This window comes from Mustela putorius, unplaced genomic scaffold (assembly GCF_011764305.1).
Source record: "Mustela putorius furo isolate JIRA1106 unplaced genomic scaffold, ASM1176430v1.1 tig00000095_pilon_pilon_pilon, whole genome shotgun sequence".
Lineage (NCBI taxonomy): Eukaryota > Metazoa > Chordata > Mammalia > Carnivora > Mustelidae > Mustela > Mustela putorius.
This window is the reverse complement of record NW_025421280.1, coordinates 36,543,010-36,566,406: the sequence shown is the minus strand read 5'-3', so window position 1 is coordinate 36,566,406 and position 23,397 is coordinate 36,543,010. Positions and strand designations below refer to the sequence as shown.

Sequence of the window (23,397 nt, the reverse complement as noted above, 5' to 3'; positions counted from 1 at the left end):
AAAGATGAATAGGTTTATCCAGGTTGCATGGTGAATTGACAAGCTTGTCACACACCACATGCCTCACCTCCATGAGAAACACATCAGCCCAACTAAATGCATTCGTTGTATTATTATTGTATGTTTTATTTATGGCCAAAGTGACCTAATGTACATGTCAGTGTTCCTCCAGCTGCTGTGACCCACTAGTGGGGAGCAGAGTCATGAAACCAACTTGATGAGTAATAACCAGTATTTTAAAATAAATTTAAGATGCAATCATCATACAATGTCAAATGCAGCAGATTGATTTGTGAAACTTGGTTGAGTTCTGTCTCTGTCTGATGGAATACATGGATCTCAGTCAAAAATCTCTCCACGTCAGCATTGCTAGAAATGTAAAGAAAGCCAGACGCAGAAAGACAAATGCTGTATGATCTCACTTACATGTGGAGCTCCAGTACTCACGTTCATGGAAGCAGAAGGTAGAATGGTGGTTGCCAGGGGTTAGGGAGAATGGGAAGTGATGGTCAAAGGGTATAAAACTTTAATTACTCAAGATAAATAAGTTCTGGAGATGTACAATTCTACATGGCGCCCATAGCTAATGATACTGTAATTGTCTACTTTAAATTCGCTGAGAGGATAGATCTTATGTTAAATATTCTTACTGCATGCACGCACACAACTAACCACAGAGGGGCAGGAGGAAACTTTGGGAGGTGATAGATATCTTTATGGCCGTGATGGTGGTGATGGTTTCATGAGTGTGTACTTATGTCCAAATTCATTGAGTTGTACACATTAAACATGGACAGCTTTTTACCTGCCAATCATACCTCAGTAAAGTTATTTTAAAAAGTGAAAAGACCAAATCAGCATTGCTAGAGGTCTTGGCAGTTCTGGAAAACATTATCACCTCTTCCATGTAAAACACTTATTTTAGTTAAACCAGTTTCCAAAGAGGCCTCCAAAAAGATTCATCCTCATCTACATCCAAAACTAATGATGGGGGCGCCTGGGTGGCTCAGTGGGTTAAAGCCTCTGCCTTTAGCTCAGGTCATGATCTCAGGGTCCTGGGATTGAGCCCCGCATCGGGCTCTCTGCTCAGCAGGGAGCACTTCTTCTCCTCTCTCTCTGCTGCTTCTCTGCCAACTTGTGACCTCTGTCTGTCAAATAAATAAAAATCTAAAAAAAAAAACACCCAAAAAACTAATGATGTACTGTATGGTGACTAATATAATAATAATAATAAAAAGAATCATCCTCATCTAGACACAATTTTGATTTGGGTTTTTTTTTTTTTTAAAGATTTTATTTATTTATTTGACAGAGAGAGATCACAAGTAAGCAGAGAGGCAGGCAGAGAGAAAGGAGGAAGCAGGCTCCCCGCGGAGCAGAGATCCCGATGTGAGACTCGATCCCAGGACCCTGAGATCATGACCCGAGCCAAAGGCAGCGGCTTAACCCACTGAGCCACCCAGGTGCCCCTTGATTTTGCTTTTGTAAAAATTTTTAAAGTTATCTCTAAACCCAACGTGGGGCTTTATCTCACTACCCTGAGATCATGACTCACACACTCTACCTACTGAGCCTGCCAGGAGCCCCGGACACAATTTCTTTACAGTGTATTCTGTAGTAGGTTTTTGGAAGGGAAGAGAACTAAGAATGAAACAGGGAAACGGATGTTGAGAGAAGGGAGTGGACCCAGGAAGTGATCAAGTATCAGTCCTCAAAGATGCTTACGTACAGAATTTGACTTGCAATTAGGTGGTATTGTCCATTGCTGTAAGCAATGTGGGCCACTGGTTCTGCGTTTGGGGAAAAAGTAGAATCGAGTATCTCTAGATAGAGCCCAGGGTTTTCAGTTCCCCACCGTTCTCCTCGCTTCCCCAAAATGGCCCCCCTTATTCTTATTACATGTTTTGCACTTAAGAGGTATTGGGGCTTGGGATCTTGGTGCAAGGGTTATACGGAGGCTTTGGACTCAGCCTGAATTTTCTAAGTCTTAGCTTTCCCTTTTGCTAGCAGCATCAGCTGGAGCAAGTGACAGAATCTCTTTAGGTCTCGACTTTGTCATTTGAAAAGTGGGAAGCTGTTATTCGATCTACATTATAAGGTGGTTGTGAGCTTTCAGTGAAACAATAGTGTCGGAGCACTTAGTAAGGGACTGGACCTACCATAGCAGTTCCATGAATGTTTTTAGGAAGTGAGAACAGAAGGCTTAGAGAAGGATCTGTAGCAAAATTTGATTTACATGCTAGACGCCAATACCTAATATGTGACTAGGCTGTTCAGGCCAACAGAGGTAAGAGTTTTTTTATGGGATAGGTCTTCTCAGGCCACTACTTTGTTTTGGGGGGAGCTTCACAGGACCCTGTTAATTCTCATCACCACTTGATAGTGGGTAGTCAGTCCTTAATACACAAAGTCATGGCTATAACCAGAGTCAGGAAAGAGGCATGGGAGACCTCCATCACTACCACCATGACCACCAACGTCTTCACCACCACCATGACCACCATAAGCACTACCATCATCAACATTATGATGTTATTATCACAGGCACCACCATCACTACTATCACTGTCATCACCAAAACCACTCCCTCCACTGGCCCCACTACCCTTTATAGTACTTACACCATTACTGGCATCACCATCATTGCCATCACTTCCACCTTCACCAACACCATCACGTCCATCACCACTACCATCATCATACCCTGTCCCCATGACAGTTAACTTTATTCAGCACTTGTCACATGCCAGGCAGGTGCCACAAGGTCATCTTCACTGCACCAGCACCAACGTTATTAGAAGATATATGCTCTTTCTTTCTTCCTTTTTTTTTTTTAAGATTTTATTTATTTATTTAAAATTTTTTTTAACTTATTTGACAGACAGAGATCACAGGTAGGCAGAGAGGCAGGCAGAGAGAGAGGAAGGAAAGCAGGTTCCCTGCTGAGCAGAGAGCCCGATGCGGGGCTCGATCCCAGGACTCTGGGATCATGACCTGAGCCGAAAGCAGAGGCTTTAACCCACTGAGCCACCCAGGCGCCCCTATTTATTTATTTATTTGACACAGAGAGAGAGAGAGACCACAAGTAGGCAGAGAGACAGGCAGACAGAGACGGGGAAGCAGGCTCCCCACTGAGCAGAGAGCCCGATGCGGGGCTCGATCCCAGGACCTGGGATCATGACCTGAACCAAAGGCAGAGGCTTAAGCTATTGAGCCACCCAGGCGCCCGGGTATATGCTCTTTCTTAGTGCCATTTTGCAGAATGAGAAAACAGGCCCAGAGACAAAGTCCCCACCTTAGAGTGACTGAACTGGTAGCTGCCGATTTGCAATCCAAACTTGGGTTTTCCTGGGCACCGAGTCTCATATAACTGCTTATAGCCAATAGCTAACTGTGGGTGAAGGGTTGCAAGAATCGCCCCACAGGCGGACCCCTAAGGATTCCAAACTCAGAGATCAAAGCAGAACCTACACATCAAAGTGGGGGCATGGAGAAAGGAAGGACCTGCCAAGAGAATTCATTTTTCATCCATTTAGTTTCTTCTTCTCTGAAACTACCTTATTGCTGTTATTATTTTCTTATTGCTAAAGTCACATATAACATATAGAGCTAGTTAAATAAAAAGAAATTTGAGGGGCACCTGGGTGGCTCAGTTGGTTAAATGGCTGCCTTCAGCTCAGGTCATGATCCTGAGGTCCTGAGGTCCTGAGGTCTTGGGATCAAGCGAGCCCTGCATTGGGCTCTCTGCTCAGCGGGGAGCCTGCTTTTCCCTCTCCCTCTGCCCACCTCTCTGCCTGATTGTGACCTCTATCTCTGTGTCAAATAAATTTTTTAAAAAACCTTAAAAAACTAAATTTGAATCACTCACAATGCCATTCTTCTATTAACATTTACAGAATCTCCTTTAAACGTCAGATCACGTATTTTGCTCTATTACCTGCCTTTATCCTAACGCTAGATTACAGTTACCTCCCATGTTATGTTAGTAGCCTCCTACAGCATGTTTTTCATTTATAATATCTGATTACTGGCGTTACACATCTTTAAATACGGCCTTTCTTACATTTTATTCAAGACAGCATTTTACCTTTACATGCTCCCACTTACATTTTATGAAACTATCCAGATGCTTCCGTTATATCTTCCCCATTGGTGCCTTCACTGGCACCACATTTGATGGTTTAACAGATTTGAGGGCATGTAGTCTTTGCTAATGTGCACTAGAGGTCTTATCCTAAATCTTAATTGCTCCTGGCATTACCTGAGGACAGTGCTTTTTGCATTTCAAAATGATAGCCACAGAGCAAACACTAACAACTTAAAGCCTTCTTTGAAAGGCTCTTTTTCAGTGATGGGCCTCACTGCCATTGTTTTCTCCAGGAGGGGACTTAGGTTTTGAACATGAACTACCTTCACTTCAAAATTCAAATGGCATCCAAATGTGAGATGTGAAGTCTCCTTGCTCCTGCTTCCCAGCAGCTCAGTTTTGAAAGGCAACAGGTGGCTTCCAGGAATATTTCATGCAAATGCAAAATCGTAATATGGATATATGTGCGTATGCCTTTATATGTTTGTGCTTAGGTGTGTATGACATACATACCATAACTGTATAGAGAACAGCCAAACCCACATAATTGTATAGAGAACAGCTCACATTTGTGCATAGTTTCCCTGCTGTGTAAATGTATTATAAATATATGTATGCATATTTCTGATTGTGTATAATGTGCTAATGTCTTCTTTATTAACTCCCCGTCTTACACAAAGGCTAGCACACATACTTCTGCCCCTTGGTATCTATCTATCTACTGAATGAACAATATATCTTAGGATAATCTCCTCTTTTTTATTATAGGACTTCTCAAACATACACAGATGTAGTGACAATGGCATCAGGAACCCCATAGACCCTCCACTCAGTTTTAGCAACCATCAACACCTGCCCAAACTTGGATCAAATGTGTTCCCACTTGCTCCCCAAACCATTCCCTCACTCCAATTATTTTGACATAAATTCTGCATAGTGTACGATTTTGCCTGCAAAATTTTAGTGTCTATCTCCAAAATACCAGGACTCTGTTTGTAGCCATTTTATCATACCTACAGCTTCCTCTGGAGCAACCATCTGAGTAGACAGATAAGGAAACGGAAGTTGAATTATCATGTTCACGAAAATTTCTTTTTTTTTTTTTAAGATTTTATTTATTTATTTGGCAGACAGAGATCCCAAGTAGGCAGAGAGGCAGGCAGAGAGAGAGAGAGAGGAAGGGAAGAAAGCTCCCTGCTGAGCAGAGAGCCCGATGTGGGGCTCAATCCCAGGACCCTGAGATCATGACCCCAGCCAAAGGCAGAGGCTTAACCCACTGAGCCACCCAGGCGCCCCTGAACAACCATTTCTTTAACGTTGTCATGATGCCAGGCTTCAAACGTTTAAAAAAATTATGTTTGATTTGGGATCCAGTAAGACACTGCAGTTGCAACCAACCAACTGTATTTCTGTGTCTTTTTAAATCTAGGTCTCCCCTATGTTTTTCACCCCTTAAGTTTTTTGAGGAGGGTGAAGAAATTGGATAGTTTGTCCTGTGGAATTCTTCACAGTCCAAATCTTGGTGGTTGCGATCGACAGGGAGTTTAAATTCCAGCAGGATATTTGTTCTGTTGGGGTACGGAGTCGACCGCCCCTCAGTTAGACAGAGAACACTCTCGATAAAGCAAGTCACACAGCAAGGTTTATTTCCAGCTAGCTGGGGTCCAAGTATCTGCCCGGTGCTGCGGGTTTCAACAAGGACCCTGAGCACTCAAAGCCAAGGGTTTATATAGCATTTTCAAGGCACTTCTCCATGGCTACATACATATCTTGTGCCCCACTTTGACAGTTTTTAACTTTTGCCACCCCAGCATCACCCTGGCGCCATCCTGGCAGTTAAGTGAGATTTAGGTTTAGAAGAAATTTAACTTTATTTACATTTCCTTCTGCCTCTGCCTCCTTCAGTTATATGGTGGGGAGGGTGACCTTAGGCCTTGAGGAATTGAGCCACTTGTCTCTGGAAATTGGGCCATTGAAGAGATAGCCTTTTTGTTGTAAATCACCAGGATATTTGCAAACCAAGGGAGACTCCTGTCTTGCAGGATTGTGATCTCTGCAAGTTAACTATTTGTTTTTCTTTAACATCTGGTCCCTGTGGCCTAATGGCCCTGGTGGTATATGATTAAGTTGTTTCTTAGGTTTTAGCTACTTTCTCTTATCTCAAGTTACGTGCTGCCATGTGGGCTGGTTAGGGATGCTCTGTAAAATGGCTTCCCAGCCTTCAGGATGGCCATTGTTTTGCTAACCCACTCTTACGGTGCAAGGTGCCAGCTTTTGCTTTGCCAAGATGGCTGTACTTATGTCAGGGCTAGACTCGAGGTGGGTACAGCCTTGTTTTTCTTGGCCTTCACACTTGGAGCTGGTTTCTGGGACTTGTTTTTAAGTCCCTTGGGGGAAGGGGATCAGGGACAGTAAAATAGGTCCTTACAGTTCCTGTGGCTGGGTTGTAAGCTTGTTTCCTAGAATCTAGTCTCCTTCGATCCTCCTCTCCTGGAGGTAACTCCCCAGAAGTGGGTCAAAAGATCGGCCGAAATTAAAGGGTTTTGAGAAGCGTTAGCCACCTGGCCTCCAAAGTCTGTGACCCACTGAAATTGACTTTCATGGGGCTTCTTCATTCCAGACATCCTTGCCACGTCCTGCTTGAGAGAGCTTCTCAGATTGGTGCCCTGATATCTCAGTGCTATGGGAAGCAGGTGCCTGCCCCTGCTCTCAGGTAAGTGCCCATGAGCCCAGCATCCTAGTTTGGATTGCTCCCCCCCCCAGTTTGGGCACTCTGTGCTGAAGTGATTGTGTGCACCAGTCCTATTAGAAACTCTCACGCTGAGTCTCTTAATTGGTCTCCCCAAGCAGAGCTGAGACAAAGACTTGGGTGTATGTAGTTTATTTGGGAAGGGATCCCAGGAGGCCCAAGGAAGGGAGTGGAGGTTGCCAGACCAGGAGGAGACAAGAGCCGATGAGGGGTGTGTTAATGAAGAGTTACTCTGTGGGTAAGTGGCACTCAGGCCTGTTGGGGCACCTCTAAGAGAGAATGCCTTATGTGCTTTAGCAAGGTTAGGAGGCCGGGTTATTTACCCTGGGTCCTCATCACTTGCTGCTGGATAGCCACTCTCGCATAACTCCCAAATATTTTGGGCTTGCCCTCCACAGTCTGCAGAAAATGCCCTCTGACAGAAAGATAGCTATTTGCATGCGTGGGAACCCCCTCTGGGGAAGTCGAAAGGGGATACTTGAAGGACCTGCTACACTGGTCAGACTACCTAGAGGGGCCATGTTTGGAGTATTACAGTTTAGTGGTTAAATAACCCGGATCCACCCACCGTTCTACTCTGGGATTTTGGTTCTTCAAAGCAATACACAAACACCACAAGAGGACTCAAATACAGTTTAAGGCAGGTTTGGGAAGGAGATCTTATTAGCAAGCATGTGATGTCCAGTACTCTGTGTCAGGGATGGGCAAACTTTTTCTATAAAAGGCCAGATAATTACTGTTGTCAGCCCTGTGGGTATTTGGTCTCTCTCTAAACTCACCGACTCTGTCTGCACTGCCATGTAACAGTAGCCCCAGGCATTCTCAGACTGATGGGCATCTCTGTGTTCCAGTAAAACTCGATTTATACACATAGGAATTTGAGTTTCATATCATTTTCACGTACCATGACATTTTGATTGTTTTTAGCCATGTAAAAACTGAAAACCGTTCTTAACTCACGGGCCATATAAAAACTAGTCCTGGTCTGCGTTTGGCCTGAGGGCAATGGTTTGCTGACCCTTGCCCCATAGGAATCAAATATTTCTTTTTGCGAAGAGAGCATTCGCAGGGAAAGTACTGATATTTGAGCATTTTTTGACTTAAAGACATGGCCATGTCCTGTGATTCAGCCCAATACCATGAGTCCTTTAAGGTGATGAGTACCCATAATACGGAGCCTAGTAAATATTACAGAGGACGTAGGAAAAGCAGGTGTTGACCTGTTCAGGGGACTTGTCCTGTTCTGCGATAATCCAAACGGGCCATAGGCAGATTTCTTACTTCTCCTCGTTCCATGTGATTCGAATCCAAATTACCTCGATTTTACTTGTCATACTTAAGCCACTTGGGGGCTGGTGTTAGCTATGAAAGTAGATGCCTCCAGAGAGAGAGAGCGCGTGCAAGCATGCATGAGTCATGGCAGGTGGGTAGGGATAGAGGGGAAAGGAGAGGGAGAGAGAACCTGAAGCCCATCCCGTGGTGAGCGGGGAGCTCTAGTGGGGCTCCATCTCACAACCAGGAGATCATGATTGGAGCCCAAACCAAGAGCCCAATGTTCAACCGACAGTGCCACCTAGGCACCACCCTAGATGCCTCCAGGTTTTAGCCAAGCACCCCAGCACAACCTGCTTACAATGAAAGGGATACAGGAAAATCCGTCTTTCAAGTGCCTGGTTATTTGCCACCTATGTACCTTGAGGAAGTGATATTAGGAAGTGTGTAGGGAAGTTTTCCGTAGGTCTGATTTCATCCCAGACTTTAATATAAAGCTTTATCTAAAAACGTGGGAGACATTTTTAGATCATTCTACAAAATGGACCATGCCCCAAACAGGCTCATCCTTTCCAAATTCGCCACGGTTTTGGACTCCAGAATTTTTATGGTCTGTGCTATTCAGATCCCCTCTTACTCCAGAAAAAACATGGGTTTTTAGCAGTCAGACCTGTCCTGTGCAGGACGACAGCCACCAACCACCTGTGGCTCCTGAGCACTCCAAATTAGGCCAGCCACCGTGGAGATCAGCGGCACATGCAAAATTCCTACTTGATTTCAAAGACTATCTTACACACAGAAGGGATCGTAAAATATTTTATGAATAATTTGTCAGATATTTAATGCGGGTTGAAAGGATCCCCTCTTGGCTCTATCGGGTTAACCGTAGTGAACCTAATTCCCCCTGTTTTTCTTTGCCTTTAAAAAAAAATGTGGCTACCAGAAATTTTAAAAGGACCCATGTGGCTTGTACTTTGTCGCCTTCGGACAGGGTGGGGTAGAGGTCTGGACAGGCCCAGAAAGACCACGGCATAGGAAGGAGGCTGGCACTTGACCTTTTGGTACTAGATTTGGAGAAAAGGAGCTTTCTGAGCCACTGGTTTTTCAGAAATTGGGACACACAGCTTGTGATACTGTGATTTATAATAAGAAATACATATTTAGGCTTTGTCCCCACCCCCAACCCGCACACAGCTCTTAGAACCCTTGGATTTCCCGTTTCCCAAGGAGAGAGTGATAAAGGTGTCTTCTGTTATGGTAATGAGGCGATTTGGGAAACTCACCGCTGGTCAGGGGATAGGGGCGGGGCTGGGAGAGGAGCCAATCCTGTATTTGAAGGCTGGACCTTTCAGGAGGAGCAGGAGAGCGAATCCGGGCTCAGGGCCAAAGATCTAATCAACCCTGGGGGTGCGAGGTAGCCTCCTGAGGCCGGGGAAGGCTGGTCTACTGGGGTTGGTGAAGCTGGAGGCCTGGGGAGAGTGGCCACCTCTAGAGGAAGGGCATGGAGGTTCTGCGCCCTCCCCAGCGCCTGGCCCCGCCCCTCACCCGCCTCAGGTGTTCCCACATGATACCTTTTCCTAATAAACCAGCAATCTGGTAACCGAACTGTTTCTCTGGAGTCCTGAGTTGCTCTAGCAAAGTAATGCAACTCAAGGAGGTGGTGATAACCTAGGCTTTCCATGGCTTCTAAAGTTGGAAGTAGGCTCGTGGGAGGGAGCCCGTAACCTGTGCGATCTGATACTGTCTCCAGGTAGATGGTGTTGGAATGGAGTTAAATTGTAGGACACCCAGCTGGTGTCAGAGCACTGATTGTTGGTGTGAAGAACACCTCTCCCGGAGTCCCCCTCCCTCCACCCCAGCTTGAAATTGGGGGCAGACCCTCTTACAGCTGCAGCCAGATGGCCCCGGCATGCTTCGGCAGTAGATGCCCCCTGGGACTCGGGTGTTTGTAGCCTGCTTGGAAGGACCTGTGGTGAAGTTAGCTCACGTGTGCCCCGGCCGTGGGAGACGAAACCCCTAACCCCATGGGCTTCGGCCAAGCTGAACTGTCCTCTTCTCGCTGTGCCAGGTCTCAGCATCCTGCTGGCTTTGTCAGGATCAGATACCAAGAATTCTGGAGGTGAGTTTACTTACAACCAAATGCCAGGGAAAGGAAATTAGGATCTGGCAACCTGCTGGGGAGGAGGGGTGGGGAAGAGGCCCTTTCCAAGGGAGACTACATGAATCTCTTCTGCCTTCTTCTACCTTTTTCTTGCAGCTCCCAAGCACTGCTTGCCCTTCTCCATCATCACCGCCATTTATGTAGCCTTTGCACCAGGCTCCATGCCAAGCAAATTCTGCACGTATCCCATTCAGTCCTGGCATTCCTGCAGAGAAGGTCTGGACAGTGTTCTCACTTGACCAGCAGTGCTCTAGGGAGGTAGCTGGCTCAAGGTTGCACAGCTGGTGGATGGTGGATTCTGTCCTTTCTTTCCCAGAGCCTGTGTTAAGTCATGGCAGAAGATACTTTTATTTTTACCCCACGTCTTGGGTTGGGTGTCCCCCAGAAGCACACCCTGAGAAAAGGACCTAAGAGCAACTCATTTATCTGGGAAGTGATCCTGGGAAGTTCCAGATGAGAGTAGGAAATACCTGGGAAGGTGAGGAGCCCTAAGGGTCCATTGTCAAGCAGTTGAGGGGGGGAGGGGACATAGTAAAGAGCATGCCCTCCAGCACCCCGGCAAGAGTCCCCACCTTGAGCAAGGAAGCTGTTATCTTCTTATTTATCTTTTTAAACTTCTGGTAATATATACATAACCTAAAATTCATCATTGTAATCATTTCTCCGTGCACAGCCTCAAACATGTTCACACTGCGGTATAACCATCCCCACCATCCGGAACATGTTTCAAACTCTTGCCAGACTGATATTATTCCCCCCAAGAAGCAGCCGTCCCCCATTTCCCCTCCCACCAGTACGTTCCTCTTTAGGAATCTGACTCCTCTAGCAGCTTCCTGTAAGTGGCATCAAACAGTAGTTCTCCTTTTGCGACTGCTTTATTTGTATACCTTAATGTCTTCAGAGTTCACCCGTGTGGTGGCAGGTGTTGGAGTTTCCTTCTTTCTTAAAGCTGACTAATACTCCCGTGTATGGATGGACCACATTGTGTTTATTCATCTGCCAATGGACACTGGGGGTGTTCCTACCTTTGGGCTACTGTGAATAATGCTGCCATGAAGATGGGTGTGCAAATATCTCTTCAAAACCCTGCTTTCAGTTCTTCGGGCTATATACCCAAAAGTGGTATATGGTATTTCTAATAAAAAAAGAAAATTGTTAAGACGTGCCAGGCTGCTTTCCACAATATGTGCACCATTTTACATGCCTACCAGCCACGCACAGGGTTACAGTTCCTCCACGTCTTGCCAATACTTGTTTTCTTTTTTTTTCCTGATAATAAAAAATCCCCACCTAATCCGTCATTGATTGAGGGAACTGCTCCACTGCTAGCACACCATGTGGTGAGCACAGAGGACTCTGGTGGCCAGAGAAAGCCCTCAGGGAAAGACACACAGGTGCTGACAGTTGGAAGTTCTACCGTTGAGCAGAAGTGGTGTCGGTGGCAGAGGCTGGATGTGGGTGGGGCAGGCACACAAGCATGTGTCTGGCAGTGGGAGGGGTGCATGGTAGAGGCCAACAGAGCCTCTACCTAAAAGAGCTCTCTTCCTAAAAGAGCACTTTTCTGACTACAGCATCTGGGACATCGTATGTACTCAAGGAATGTTTCTTGAATGAATGAGTAAATTAATGAAAGAATCCTGTGTTCCCTGCAGCTTTCTGTCCCATGTGCCCTGAAAATGCCAGCTGTTTCAACAGCACCCACTGTGCTTGTAATGATGGATTTCAGTCTCTGTCTGGGAGGAGCCACATCAAGCCCCACGAGAAATGTGAAGGTAGAGACTCCTGAGATCTGGAATGGGGTCGGGGGCATGTGTGGGGTACTAGTGAGGCAAAGATGCAATTGTACTACGAGACAGAACATATCAGAGTTGTCTCAGTGCCCTTAGAGAAGTCCCTATTCCTTGTGTCCCCCTCGCTCTCCCTGAAGCTTGTTTGATGTCTTTAGAGGAAGGTAGAGCTCCCAGGACCCTTGAAGTTTCAAGCATTAATTTTGTTGGTCTATCTGAGAATCCCACAAGAGTGCGGACCATGTCTGTTTTGTTCATTACTGTAAGCCAAAGACAGAGAATATGTCACATAACAGAGGCCCAATAAAAAAGTGTTGTCCAAGAGAAGAAATGAGTAAGTTACTATCTTGACAGACATCTTCCGTGATCTGACCCCAACTTAGATCTTGACACAGTATCTTCTATGATTTGGCCTCAACTACTCGTCCAAGAGAACAAACGAATAACTTACTATCTTCACACTCAGTATCTTCCATGATCTGACGCTGACTCTATTGCAGTTTCCCTTAGCACTACTCCCCTCTACTCCAGCCAAAATCCTTTCTCATTTCCACAAATTCTAAAGGTCCATTTGACTGCCAAGGAGAAAAACCACTCCAGAATATTTGATTGGTGGAATTGTGTAAAATCAGAAGGCAAAGCAGACCATGGTAAATGACTTAGGATTTATTTTCTTTGATCATGGCAAAATATAGATAACATAAAATTTATCAGTTTAACCATTTTTGTGTGCAGCCCAGTGGCATCAAGCACACTCACACTGCTGTGTAGTCATCCCCAACATCTGTCTCCAGAACTTTCCCCAAACTGAGACTTCTGTCCCCATGAAGCACTGACTGCCTGTCCCCTACCCCACTTCTGGCTCCCACCATCTACTCTGTCTGTGGACGTGACTCCTCTAGGGACCTCCTATAAGTGGAATCATACAACATTGGATGTATCTATTTTTGAAACTTTTTAAAAGAGTTTAGGAAATTCTCTATTACCCCTTCACCAAATGCCCTAAAGATTCATCAACAACATGGCCACACTACAATGATGAAAGCTAGGGAACTGATATTTATATAAGGATGTTAAACAAAAACAGACTTTTTTCCCAGTTTCATTTGTTTTTTTTCTCCAATGCTCCCCCCTTTTTTTTCTGCTTCAAGAATTATTTCAGGGTCCCATTTAGTTGCCATGCTCCTGAGTCAGCAATCTGTCTTTTCTGGTCTTCTGTGAGACACCAGACATGCCCTTTTGCACTTTGCTTTTTTCACTTAACAGTACATCCCAGAAATTATTCCAAATCACCCAGAAATCTTCCCTCACTCTTTCATGTAGCTGTGTGGGTGAAGCATAGTTTATTCAACCTTCTTCTGCATGGGGACAATTTACTTGAATCCTTGGGCTTTTTCCAGTTTTGTGGGAGATGTGTCTTTAGAGTAGAGTCCTAGTGCTGTGAATCGTTTTAAGACTGATGATTCATGAACCTGTACTCCTGACGCAAATAATACATTATATGTTAATTAAAAAAAAAACAAGCTGAAGTAGAGTCCTGAGGGTGAGGTGCCTTAGTTAAAAGGTAAATCCATATGTAGCTTGATTAGCTATCCCAAATTTAATTCTAGAAAATTTGTACCAATTGGCATTCTCACCAGCAATGCATAAAAGCACCTGTCTCCCCACAGCTTTCCTGGCAAAACATGTTGTCAGAACGCCAGTCTACTTGGTGGGAAATGGTATGTCAGATTTTTTGTGATTTACTCTAAATGATGAACAATTTTTCTTATTAACATATGATGTATTATTTGCTCCAGGGGTAAAGTTCTGTGAATCATCAGGCTTTCACATTTCACAGCACTCACCATAGCACATACCCTCCCCAATGTCCATTAGCAAGCCACCTTATCCCTACCCCCCACCCCTCAACAACCCTTAGGTTGTTTCATGAGATTAAGAGTCTGTTGGAGTGCCTGTGTGGCTCAGTGGGTTAAGCCTCTGCCTCTGCTCAGATCATGATCTCAGGATCCTGGGATCGAGCCCTGCATCGGGCTCTCTGCTCAGCGGGGAGCCTGCTTCCCCCTCCCTCCCCCCTTCCCGCACATGCCTCTCTGCCTACTTGTGATCTCTCTCTCTCTCTCTCTGTCAAATAAACAAATAAAATCTTTTAAAAAAGGAGTCTTTTATGGTTTGTCTCCTTCCCAATCCCATCTTGTTTTGTTTTTTCCCTCCCTACCCACCAGGACTCCCCATCCTGCCTCTCAAATTCCTCATATCAGAGAAAGCATATGATAATTGTCTTTTACTGATTGATTTATTTTGCTTAGCATAATACCCTCGAGTTCCACCCACATCATTGCAAATGGCAAGATTTTGTTTCTTTTGATGGCGCATAGTATTCCATTGTGTGTGTGTGTGTGTGTGTGTGCGTGTGTGTGTGTTTGTGTATAATATCTTCTTTATCCATTCATCTATTGATGGACATCTAGGCTCTTCCATAGTTTGGCTATTGTGGACATTGCTATATAAACATGCGGGTGCACGTGCCCCTTTGGTGATCCAAAAGGGGTCTTTGGTGTATCTTTAGGGTGAATACCCAGTAGTGCAAGTACTAGGTCATAGTGTAGCTCTATTTTTGACTTTTTGAGGAACCTCCATACTGTTTTCCAGAGTGGCTGCACCAGCTTGCATTCCCACCAACGGTGTATAAGGGTTCCCTTTCTCTGCATCGTCACCAACATCTGTCATTTCTTGACTTGTTAATTTTAGCCATTCTGATTGGTATGAGGTGGTATCTCATTGTGGTTTTGGTTTGTATTTCCCTGATGGTGAGTGATATGGAGCATTTTTTCATGTGTCTGTTGGCCATTTGGATGTCTTCTTTGCCAAAATGTCTGTTTATGTCTTCTGCCCATTTCTTTTTTTGGATTATTTGTTCTTTGGGTGTTGAGTTTGATAAGTTCTTTATAGATTTTGGATACTAGCCCTTTATCTGATATGTCGTTTGCAAATATCTTCTCCCATTCTGTCCATTGTCTTTTGGTTTTGTTGACTATTTCCTTTGCTGTGCAAGCTTTTGATCTTGATGAAGTCCCAGTAATTCATTTTTTCCCCTTGCTTCCCTTGCCTTTGGCGATGTTTCTAGGAGGAAGTGGCTGTGGCTGAAGTCAAAGAGGTTGCCGCCTGTGTTCTTTGATGGATTCCTATATCACATTGAAGTCTTTCGTCCATTTTGAGTCTATTTTTGTGTGTGGTATAAGGATATAGTCCAGTTCCATTCTTCTGCATGTGGCTGTCTAATTTTCCCAACACCATTTGTTGAAGAGACTGTCTTTTTTCCATTGGGCAGTCTTTCCTGCTTTGTTGAAGATTAGTTGTCCATGGAGTTGAGGGTCTATTTCTGGGCTCTTTATTCTGTTCCATTGATCTATGTGTCTGTTTTTATTCCAGTACCATACCGTCTTGGTGATGACAGATTTGTAATAGAGCTTGAAGTCTGGGATTGTGATGCCAGCTTTGGCATCTTTTTCAACATTGCTCTGGCTATTTGGGGTCTTTTCTCATTCCATATAAATTTTAGGATTATTTGTTCCATTTCTTTGAGAAAAATCAATGGTATTTTGATAAGGGTTGCATTACATGTATAGATCACTCTAGGTAGCCTAGACATTTTCACAATATTTGTTCTTCAAATCTTCCAATCCAAGAGCATGGAATGTTTTTCCATTTCTTTGTTTCTTCCTCAATTTCTTTCATGAATACTTTTCTGAGTACAGATTCTTTGCCTCTTTGGTTAAGTTTATTCCTAGGTATCTTATGGTTTTGGGTGCAATTGTAAATGGGATCAACTCCTTAATTTCTCTTTCTTCTGTCTTGCTGTTGGTGTACAGAAATGCAGCTGATTTCTGTGCATTGATTTTATATCCTGACATTTTACTGAATTCCTGTATGAGTTCTAGCAGTTTTGGAGTGGAATCTTTTGGGTTTTCCACATAAAGCATCATATCATCTGCAAAGGGTGATAGTTTGACTTCTTGTTTGCTGATTCAGATATTTTTTTTTTTCTTTTTGTTGCTGAGACTAGGACTTCTAATACTATGTTGAATAGCAGTGGTGATAGTCGACATCACTGCTGTGTTCCTGATCTTAGGGGAAAAGTTCTCAGTTTAAATAACTAAGAGGCATTAGGTGTTCAAGATACACAATATAAGCAAAATACACACAAGCACTTAATATGTAAGAGGTTTTAATTTGGTCACTCATTGGTGATTACCATTCTGGCACATATAACCCTCTACCCGAAACATACCCAGAGCTTGATATAACCCACAGACTATCAGGCAAATTGCAACTATTGGTTCAATGCACTTACTTGTCCTGAGTCCTCCCAACAGAGAGAATATGTGTGAGTCATTGGCTCAGGGCAACTTCTGTCTGTGGGTCCCTTTGCTTGAACCTCAACTCTGGTCCACCAGATAGATGTGGCAGATAGATGCAGAACACATGAATATTGCATGTGCCTTTGTTCCAAAGTCCCACTGACTTGGACAGTGGGATCCTCTTGCCTCTCTTGCTTTACCTCTTTCCTTGCTACTTGCTGTGTGTGTTTTTTTTAAATTTGCTGTGTGTTTTAAATTGATTAAACAAATCTTGTGATCCAAGTATTGAAAGAACCACTTGTCCTGGGGCGCCTGGGTGGCTCAGTGGGTTAAGCCGCTGCCTTCGGCTCGGGTCATGATCTCAGGGTCCTGGGATCGAGTCCCGCATCAGGCTCTCTGCTTGGCAGGGAGCCTGCTTCCCTCTCTCTCTCTCTCTGCCTGCCTCTCCATCTACTTGTGATTTCTCTCTGTCAAATAAATAAATAAAATCTTAAAAAAAAAACAAAAAGAACCACTTGTCCTTCACTCAGTGGTTTGACATATCACCATCATCATACTCTAAAGCTCCATATGTACTTGGGTCTGTTTCTGGACTTTGAGTCTATTTCCCTGGACTCTTTGTCAATTCATGTGCCAGCATTCATTTTATTGAGGCTTTAAAGTGTGTTTCAGTGTCTCATTAGACAGGTCCGCACTGCAGAGTTTTTCTGGCTATACTTACATGATTGTATCCACTGTCTTACTCCTTAAAGTCTAGCTAGATGTTTTTCAATAGGATTGTATTGTATTTATACATCAACTGGAGGAGAACTATCACCTTTATGATATGGAGTCATCTTCTCCAAGAATGCTTATGAATGAGGGTGGGTACTGGAGACTCCACGTGCAAGGGAAGATAGTATAGTTTGATGAGAATGAAAAATGATGTTTTTCTCTTGATTTGCAGATATTGATGAGTGTACAGCTGGGCTGGCAAAGTGCAAGAAGGAATCATACTGCCGAAATGAAATTGGAAGTTACTACTGTAGCTGTTTCTCATATCGTATCTTTAACTGGTTGGCTAGATTCTTCAAGTCAGATCAAGAAGCGTGTTATGGTAAGGATTTCCAAGTACTTTCCACCATGAAAAAGGAGTGGGGGAGGGTAGACATTGAGAACTCCATTGATTTCAGGCCAGAGTAAGAGAACAGAGATTTGTCCTGGCCCTTGTTCTGTACCCTACTCTGGTCCCTGGTAATCATTTCCCAGAAGGCACCACCCAAGCCTCCAGCACCAATCAACGACCTTATGCAGCTGCCTTGCAAGAGTATGTCTCCTGTCTGGGTCTCTTTCTTGAGCTTCCAAAATGACATCTCAGATTTTCTGCTCGACTTCCCTACTTGTTTCTTCCTCTCTCACTTTAAATTCAATTTCTACATCTATTTATCTGTCTATATACTAAACCCTATGAGTTCACACTGATACCTCAGATTCCCATCCAACATCAGGGCTCCTTCTAGCCTTCCCTCTGTCCTTGTTTGTCACTGCTTCTGCCATGCTGAAAACATGGCTCCCAATGACCACAGCATGTTTACCTATTTGCTCATTCCTAGTATAATTCCATGTTTTGAGTTCAATAGATTGGACTTAATTTCTGCCTCTAACACTTATCAACTAACTTTTGGGTAATAACTTTTATATGCCTCACCTGTAATTGGGAATAATAACAGCATCAACTGTATGAGTTATGTATTACTACATAACAGTTACCCCAATGGTAGTGGCTTAAAACAACGATATTGTCTCACAGTCTCTGTAGGCCAGGAATCTAGGTATAACTTCCCTGTGTCCTCTGTTCCAGGATTTCTCACAGCTAAAGTCAAAATATTGGGTAGGGATGCATTCTCATCTGAAGGCTCATCTAGGGACAGATCTCCTTCCAAGTTCACTCACGTGGTTGATGGCAGGATTTAGTTCTTTCAAAGCCACTGGACTGAAGGCCTCAATTTCTTCCTGGTAGTTGGAGAGAGACCACCCTCAGTTCGTAGATATCAGCCTCTCCAGCTTGCTTTGTTGTAGCAAGCACATGAGAATAGCCAGAAAAAGAGTGTGAAAAAAGTAGAAGTTGTAGTCTTTTATAACCCAGTCTCAACAGTGATGTCCTAACACTTTTGCTGTGTTCTGTTCATTAGCAGTGAGTCAGTGGGTCTAGTCGGGGGGAGGGGGGATTCCAAGGAACAGTAATTGTTGAGTCACTTCAGAAACCTACTTACGTTACGTTCTGGGTGGAATAGAATCTCCCCAAATTCACATCCATCTGGAAACTGGGAATATGATCTTATTTGGAAAGAAAGTCTTTGCAGATCTAATAAAATCAATCCAACATGACTGGGGTCCTTATAAGAAGGAGGAAGTGGGTTGTGGGGACACACACACATACCGAGGGACATGCAAGGGCAGACACAGAGGCTGGGGTTCTGGTACCACCAGCCAAGGGACACCAAAGATTGCTTGCAACCACCAGAAGCTAGGAGATGCAAAGAAGGATCTTCCTTAGAGGCTTCCCAAGGGAGTATGGCCCTGCCAATAATCTTGATTTTGGACTTTTAGCCTCCAGAACCATGAGGAAATAAATTTCTATTGTTTTAAATTCCCCTCGTTTGTGGAACTTTTTAAAAGCAGACTTGGGAAACTAATACACCTCACCTACCCATTTTGACTTTTTAAAAAGATTTTTATTTATTTATTTGACAGAGAGAGAGAAAGAGATCACAAGTAGGCAGAGAGAGGGGGGGAAGCAGTCTCCTTGCTGAACAGAGAGCCCAATGCAGGGCTTTATCCCAGGACCCTGAGATCATGACCTGAGCCGAAGGCAGAGTCTTAAACCACTGAGCCACCCAGGCACTTCCATTTTGATTATTAAGGTGTGTAAAACATTCAGTGCAGTGCTAGCTACCTAGGAAGGCTCAGTAAATATTAGCTATCAAGCTACATAAGCCTGTTCTAGAACCTTCTGTGTTTCTTTGCATGAGATAGCGTGTATTAAGACACTTTATATGCCATGTGTGTAGACAACTACAGGTGTTATTACTGCTTCTGTATTATTAACCAAGTGAACACCCATTCCTTCAGGACGCCTCCTCTGTACCCTCCACATTCTAGGCTTCTCTGTGGGCTCCCAAGGTATCTTGTCATATATATTAAGAAGATGTTGGACCCTTGTAATCACTTAATCCTTTATTTGTCATTATTTAACTAGTGACTCTCCCACCAGACTGCAAACTCCACAAGAGACACCCTTTGTTTCTTAGTCAACTTTCTTCCATAAGGTTTAGTATTGTTCCTGGCTTTTAGTAGGTATGCCATAAATACTATTGACTTAGTCATTGAACTGGTGGCCCTGCCCTAATCACCTTTTAAATCTCTACTTTAGAAGACATTTGGGACTTCTTGGAGGGGACTTGGGCAATGATGGGAAGCATCAGGGAAAGACCCAACTCAAGAGTGATTGGAAAGGGATGTGGGCCAGGTGTGTTAACCTTCCACATACCACTCAATGGCTACTTTTTTTCCTCAGAGCGCTCCAGTGAGGAGACACCATTCTTAGAGAACAGTCAGGTGAGTGAAGTGAAGCTTGGGTCTGGGAGGCAGCTGGCCAGTCTTGCCATATTATTCTCCTGCTCAAATAACTACCATGGCTCCCTCTGCCTTTTAGGACACACTAGCTCCCATGCAGGAATGATTTGTCCTTTCTCCCAGGGGACATCTGGCAATGTCTGTGGATGTTTTTTGGTTGTCACAACTCAAGTGCTACTGGGCATCAAGTGGGTAGAGACCAAGGATGCTGCTAAATAGTTATGCCCGGAGACAGCCTCCTGCATTATCTGGTCTCAGATGTCAATAGGCATGAGAAACCATGGGGAAGGTTTTTAGTGCCTCAGCTATTGTTCAAAGACCGGCATCAGAAATACAGAGCTTCACTCCACCCCTGTCACCACTTCCCCTCCCCTGTCTTCTACTGTAAGGTGCTCTTCATGGGTTCCAGACACCTCATCCTTCAGGCCTTCATGTTCCCATATACACAATGGAGTGAATGACATGCCCTTCACAGGGCTGTGTGTGGTCAATGAGAAGATATCTATCAGGCTGAGAGTGTAGAGCCTATACCTTAATCAATGTTACTGCCTTCTGGACTCACCCAACTACAGAAGATATTCCTGCTTTCTCAAGTTTCAGGAAGAGCCTACCTAATTAGCTTTATTTCCTTGAAAGGAAATTCCAAAGCACAAAAGAAACCCGGAGAACATTGCAAAAATAGCTACCCAAATATTTCAAAAAATGGAAGAGATCATATGGACTGAGGATTTAGCTTCTCCAGGGAAGCATGAGAATACTACTCTTGGTATAGGTAAGAAACATAGAACATTTTCCTTACGACCAAAACATTTTAGGAGGCTGACATTTTGTTAGACCTTGTGTTTATGTTTCTATGACATGGAGAATTCATTCAAGGGGTTCTTTCCAAATGCAGACCTGCTCCCAGGTGACTTTTCCTGGAAAACTTTTAAATGTTTAGCCTCTCTTGCTTAAAAACTTAAGTCACCCCATCACCAGGTACTCCAGTATACATTTTTTAAAGTTTTTTGATCTTTAAATATTATATGTCCACCTGGTTGCAGCTCTGGGAAGCATGGCCATCCCCTATCTTCCCCTGGGTTGCTGTGGCCAGTGGATGCTGTTTAGACCATTTTGACCATCTCATCCCATCAGCCAGAGATGTGGAAGGGAATGCCATCTAGTCTACCTTGCATGCAGAAAAGGAAATCATCAGTAGGGGGCCTTTCAAAGAAGAGAGTTCTTCAACAAATTTCTTTTGCATGAGAAGCAAGCAAAGCAGAACTAACTTCCTTAATGTTTCCAGTCTATGAAATCAAGAGGTGCAATGAGACAAGTGAGAAGACTTTTCTAGAAGCTGGAAATAACACTATGGATATCGACTGTACTGATGCTTTCAAAGGAACTATAGAAGGTACTGTGTTTAAGATGAATTCTCCTGACCTCCAAATCCTAGGCACTATTGTCTCATTTCTAGGTGATTAGGCCAACTTACAAAGCCTTCAAGGCGGGGGGACTCTACATGGTGACCACTAACCAGGCAATTTGGGGAACACAGTTGTGGGTCTTTTGTGACAGGCTGAAGTTCAAACAGTGATCCCTTGGCATGCTTCCTTAAAAGGAGGAACAGGCTGTTGCATGCTCTGTTTCCATATGATGGTCTGAAAAGGAAGCACTTGAAAGCAACAGATCCTTGTTGCCTTAAACACTCTTTCCCTTGAGAAATGTTTCATGATCACCCTATTTAAAATAGTCCCTAGCTTTCCTCTGTCCTGTGAGTTGGCAATCTTTTTCTGTGAAAGGACCAGATAGTAATTTTTTTCTCAAGTTCTTATTTAAATTCCAGTTAGTTAACATACAGTGTAATACTGGTTTCAGGTATAGATTTAGTGATTCATCACTTACATACAACACCAAGTGCTTATTACAAGTGCCCTCCTTAATACCCATCACTCATTTAACCCATCCCTCTACCCTCTGCCCCTCCAGGAACCCTCAGTTTGTTCTCTACAGTTAAGAGTCTGTTTTATGGTTTGCCCCTCTTTTTTCTTTTTTCCCCCATGGTCATCTGTTTTGTTTCTTGAATTCCACATGTGAGTGAAATCATATGATTTTGCATAATATACTCTAGCTTCACTATGTCATTGCAAAATGCAAGATTTTATTCTTTTTTATGGCTAAGTAATATTCCATCATATGGATATAGATATAGATATATCTCCCACGGCTTCCATCTTTATCCACTCAACAGTTGATGGACACTGGGCTCTTCCCATAGTTTGGCTAATGTTGATAATGCTGCTATAAACTTCGGGGTGCATGTAGCCCTTGAAATCCATATTTTTATATCTTTTGGGTAAATACATAGTAGTACAATTACTGGGTCATAGGGTAGCTCTATTTTTAACTTTTTGAGGAATCTCCATACTGTTTTCCACAGTGGCTGCATGAGTTTTCATTCCCACCAACAGTATAAGGGGGTTCCTTTTTCTCCACATCCTTGTGAACATCTGTTGTTTCCTGTGTTGTTAATTTTAGCCATTCTGACAGGTGTCAGGTAGTATCTCATCATGGTTTTGATCTGTATTTCCCTGATGCTGAGTGATGTTGAACATCTTTTATGTGTCTGTTAGTCATCTGTGTATCTTCTTTGGAAAAAAGGTCTATTCATGTCTTCTGCCCATTTTTCAACTAGATTATTTGTTTTCTGGATAAGTTTCTTTCATAAGTTCTTTATAAAACTAATCCTTTATCAAATATGTCATTTGAAAATACCTTCTCCCATTCCAAAGGTTGCCTTTTAGTTTTGTTGATTGTTTTCTTCACTGTGCAGAAGCTTTTAATTTTGATGGGGTCCCAATAGTTCATTTTTGCTTTTGTTTTCCTTGCTTGCTTGGGCCAGATGATCGTTGTTGTGACTACTCAACTCTGACATTCCAGTGGGAAACAGCCATAGATGATATGTAAATGAAAGGGCATAGCTGTGTGCCTTATGTACAAAAACAGGTGGTAGGCTGGATTTGATTCTCAGGCCATAGCTTGCCATCCCTGCCTTATTCCACTATCTCATTTAAATTTCTGCACAGCACGTACACTATGCAATTTTTCTTAAGGTGTTTGTGGTCTATCTCTCCCACTATAATATCAGCTCTCTGATGGCAAGAACTCGGCCTATTTTCTTCACTGTTGTTTTGCAATGTCTGGAACACCGTCAGGCACATGCTAGATGCTCAATAAATATTTCTTGAAAGAGTGAATAAATATTGGGGCACCTGGGTGGCTCAGTGGTTTAAAACCTCTGCCTTCACTCAGGTCAGGATCCCAGGGTCCTGGGATCAAGCCGGGCATCGGACTTTCTGTTCAGCGGGGAGCCTTCTTCCCTCCTC

At 43.7% G+C, this 23,397-nt stretch overlaps 1 protein-coding gene across 2 annotated transcripts in view; it reads left to right on the top strand.

Moving 5' to 3' along the window:
- The window catches only part of LOC101685766 (putative adhesion G protein-coupled receptor E4P), a 52,396-nt gene that overhangs the window by 938 nt on the left and 28,061 nt on the right, over positions 1-23,397 (top strand). The window contains exons 2-8 of one of the 2 annotated variants that reach the window (XM_045085375.1): positions 6,708-6,800; positions 10,177-10,227; positions 11,922-12,041; positions 17,364-17,513; positions 19,974-20,014; positions 20,669-20,804; positions 21,318-21,425. In XM_045085375.1, the coding sequence (XP_044941310.1) occupies positions 6,770-6,800; positions 10,177-10,227; positions 11,922-12,041; positions 17,364-17,513; positions 19,974-20,014; positions 20,669-20,804; positions 21,318-21,425 (637 nt within the window). In that variant the 5' untranslated portion in view covers positions 6,708-6,769. The remainder of the gene's footprint in view (positions 1-6,707; positions 6,801-10,176; positions 10,228-11,921; positions 12,042-17,363; positions 17,514-19,973; positions 20,015-20,668; positions 20,805-21,317; positions 21,426-23,397) is intronic. The other variant, XM_045085381.1, reaches the window with a different exon arrangement.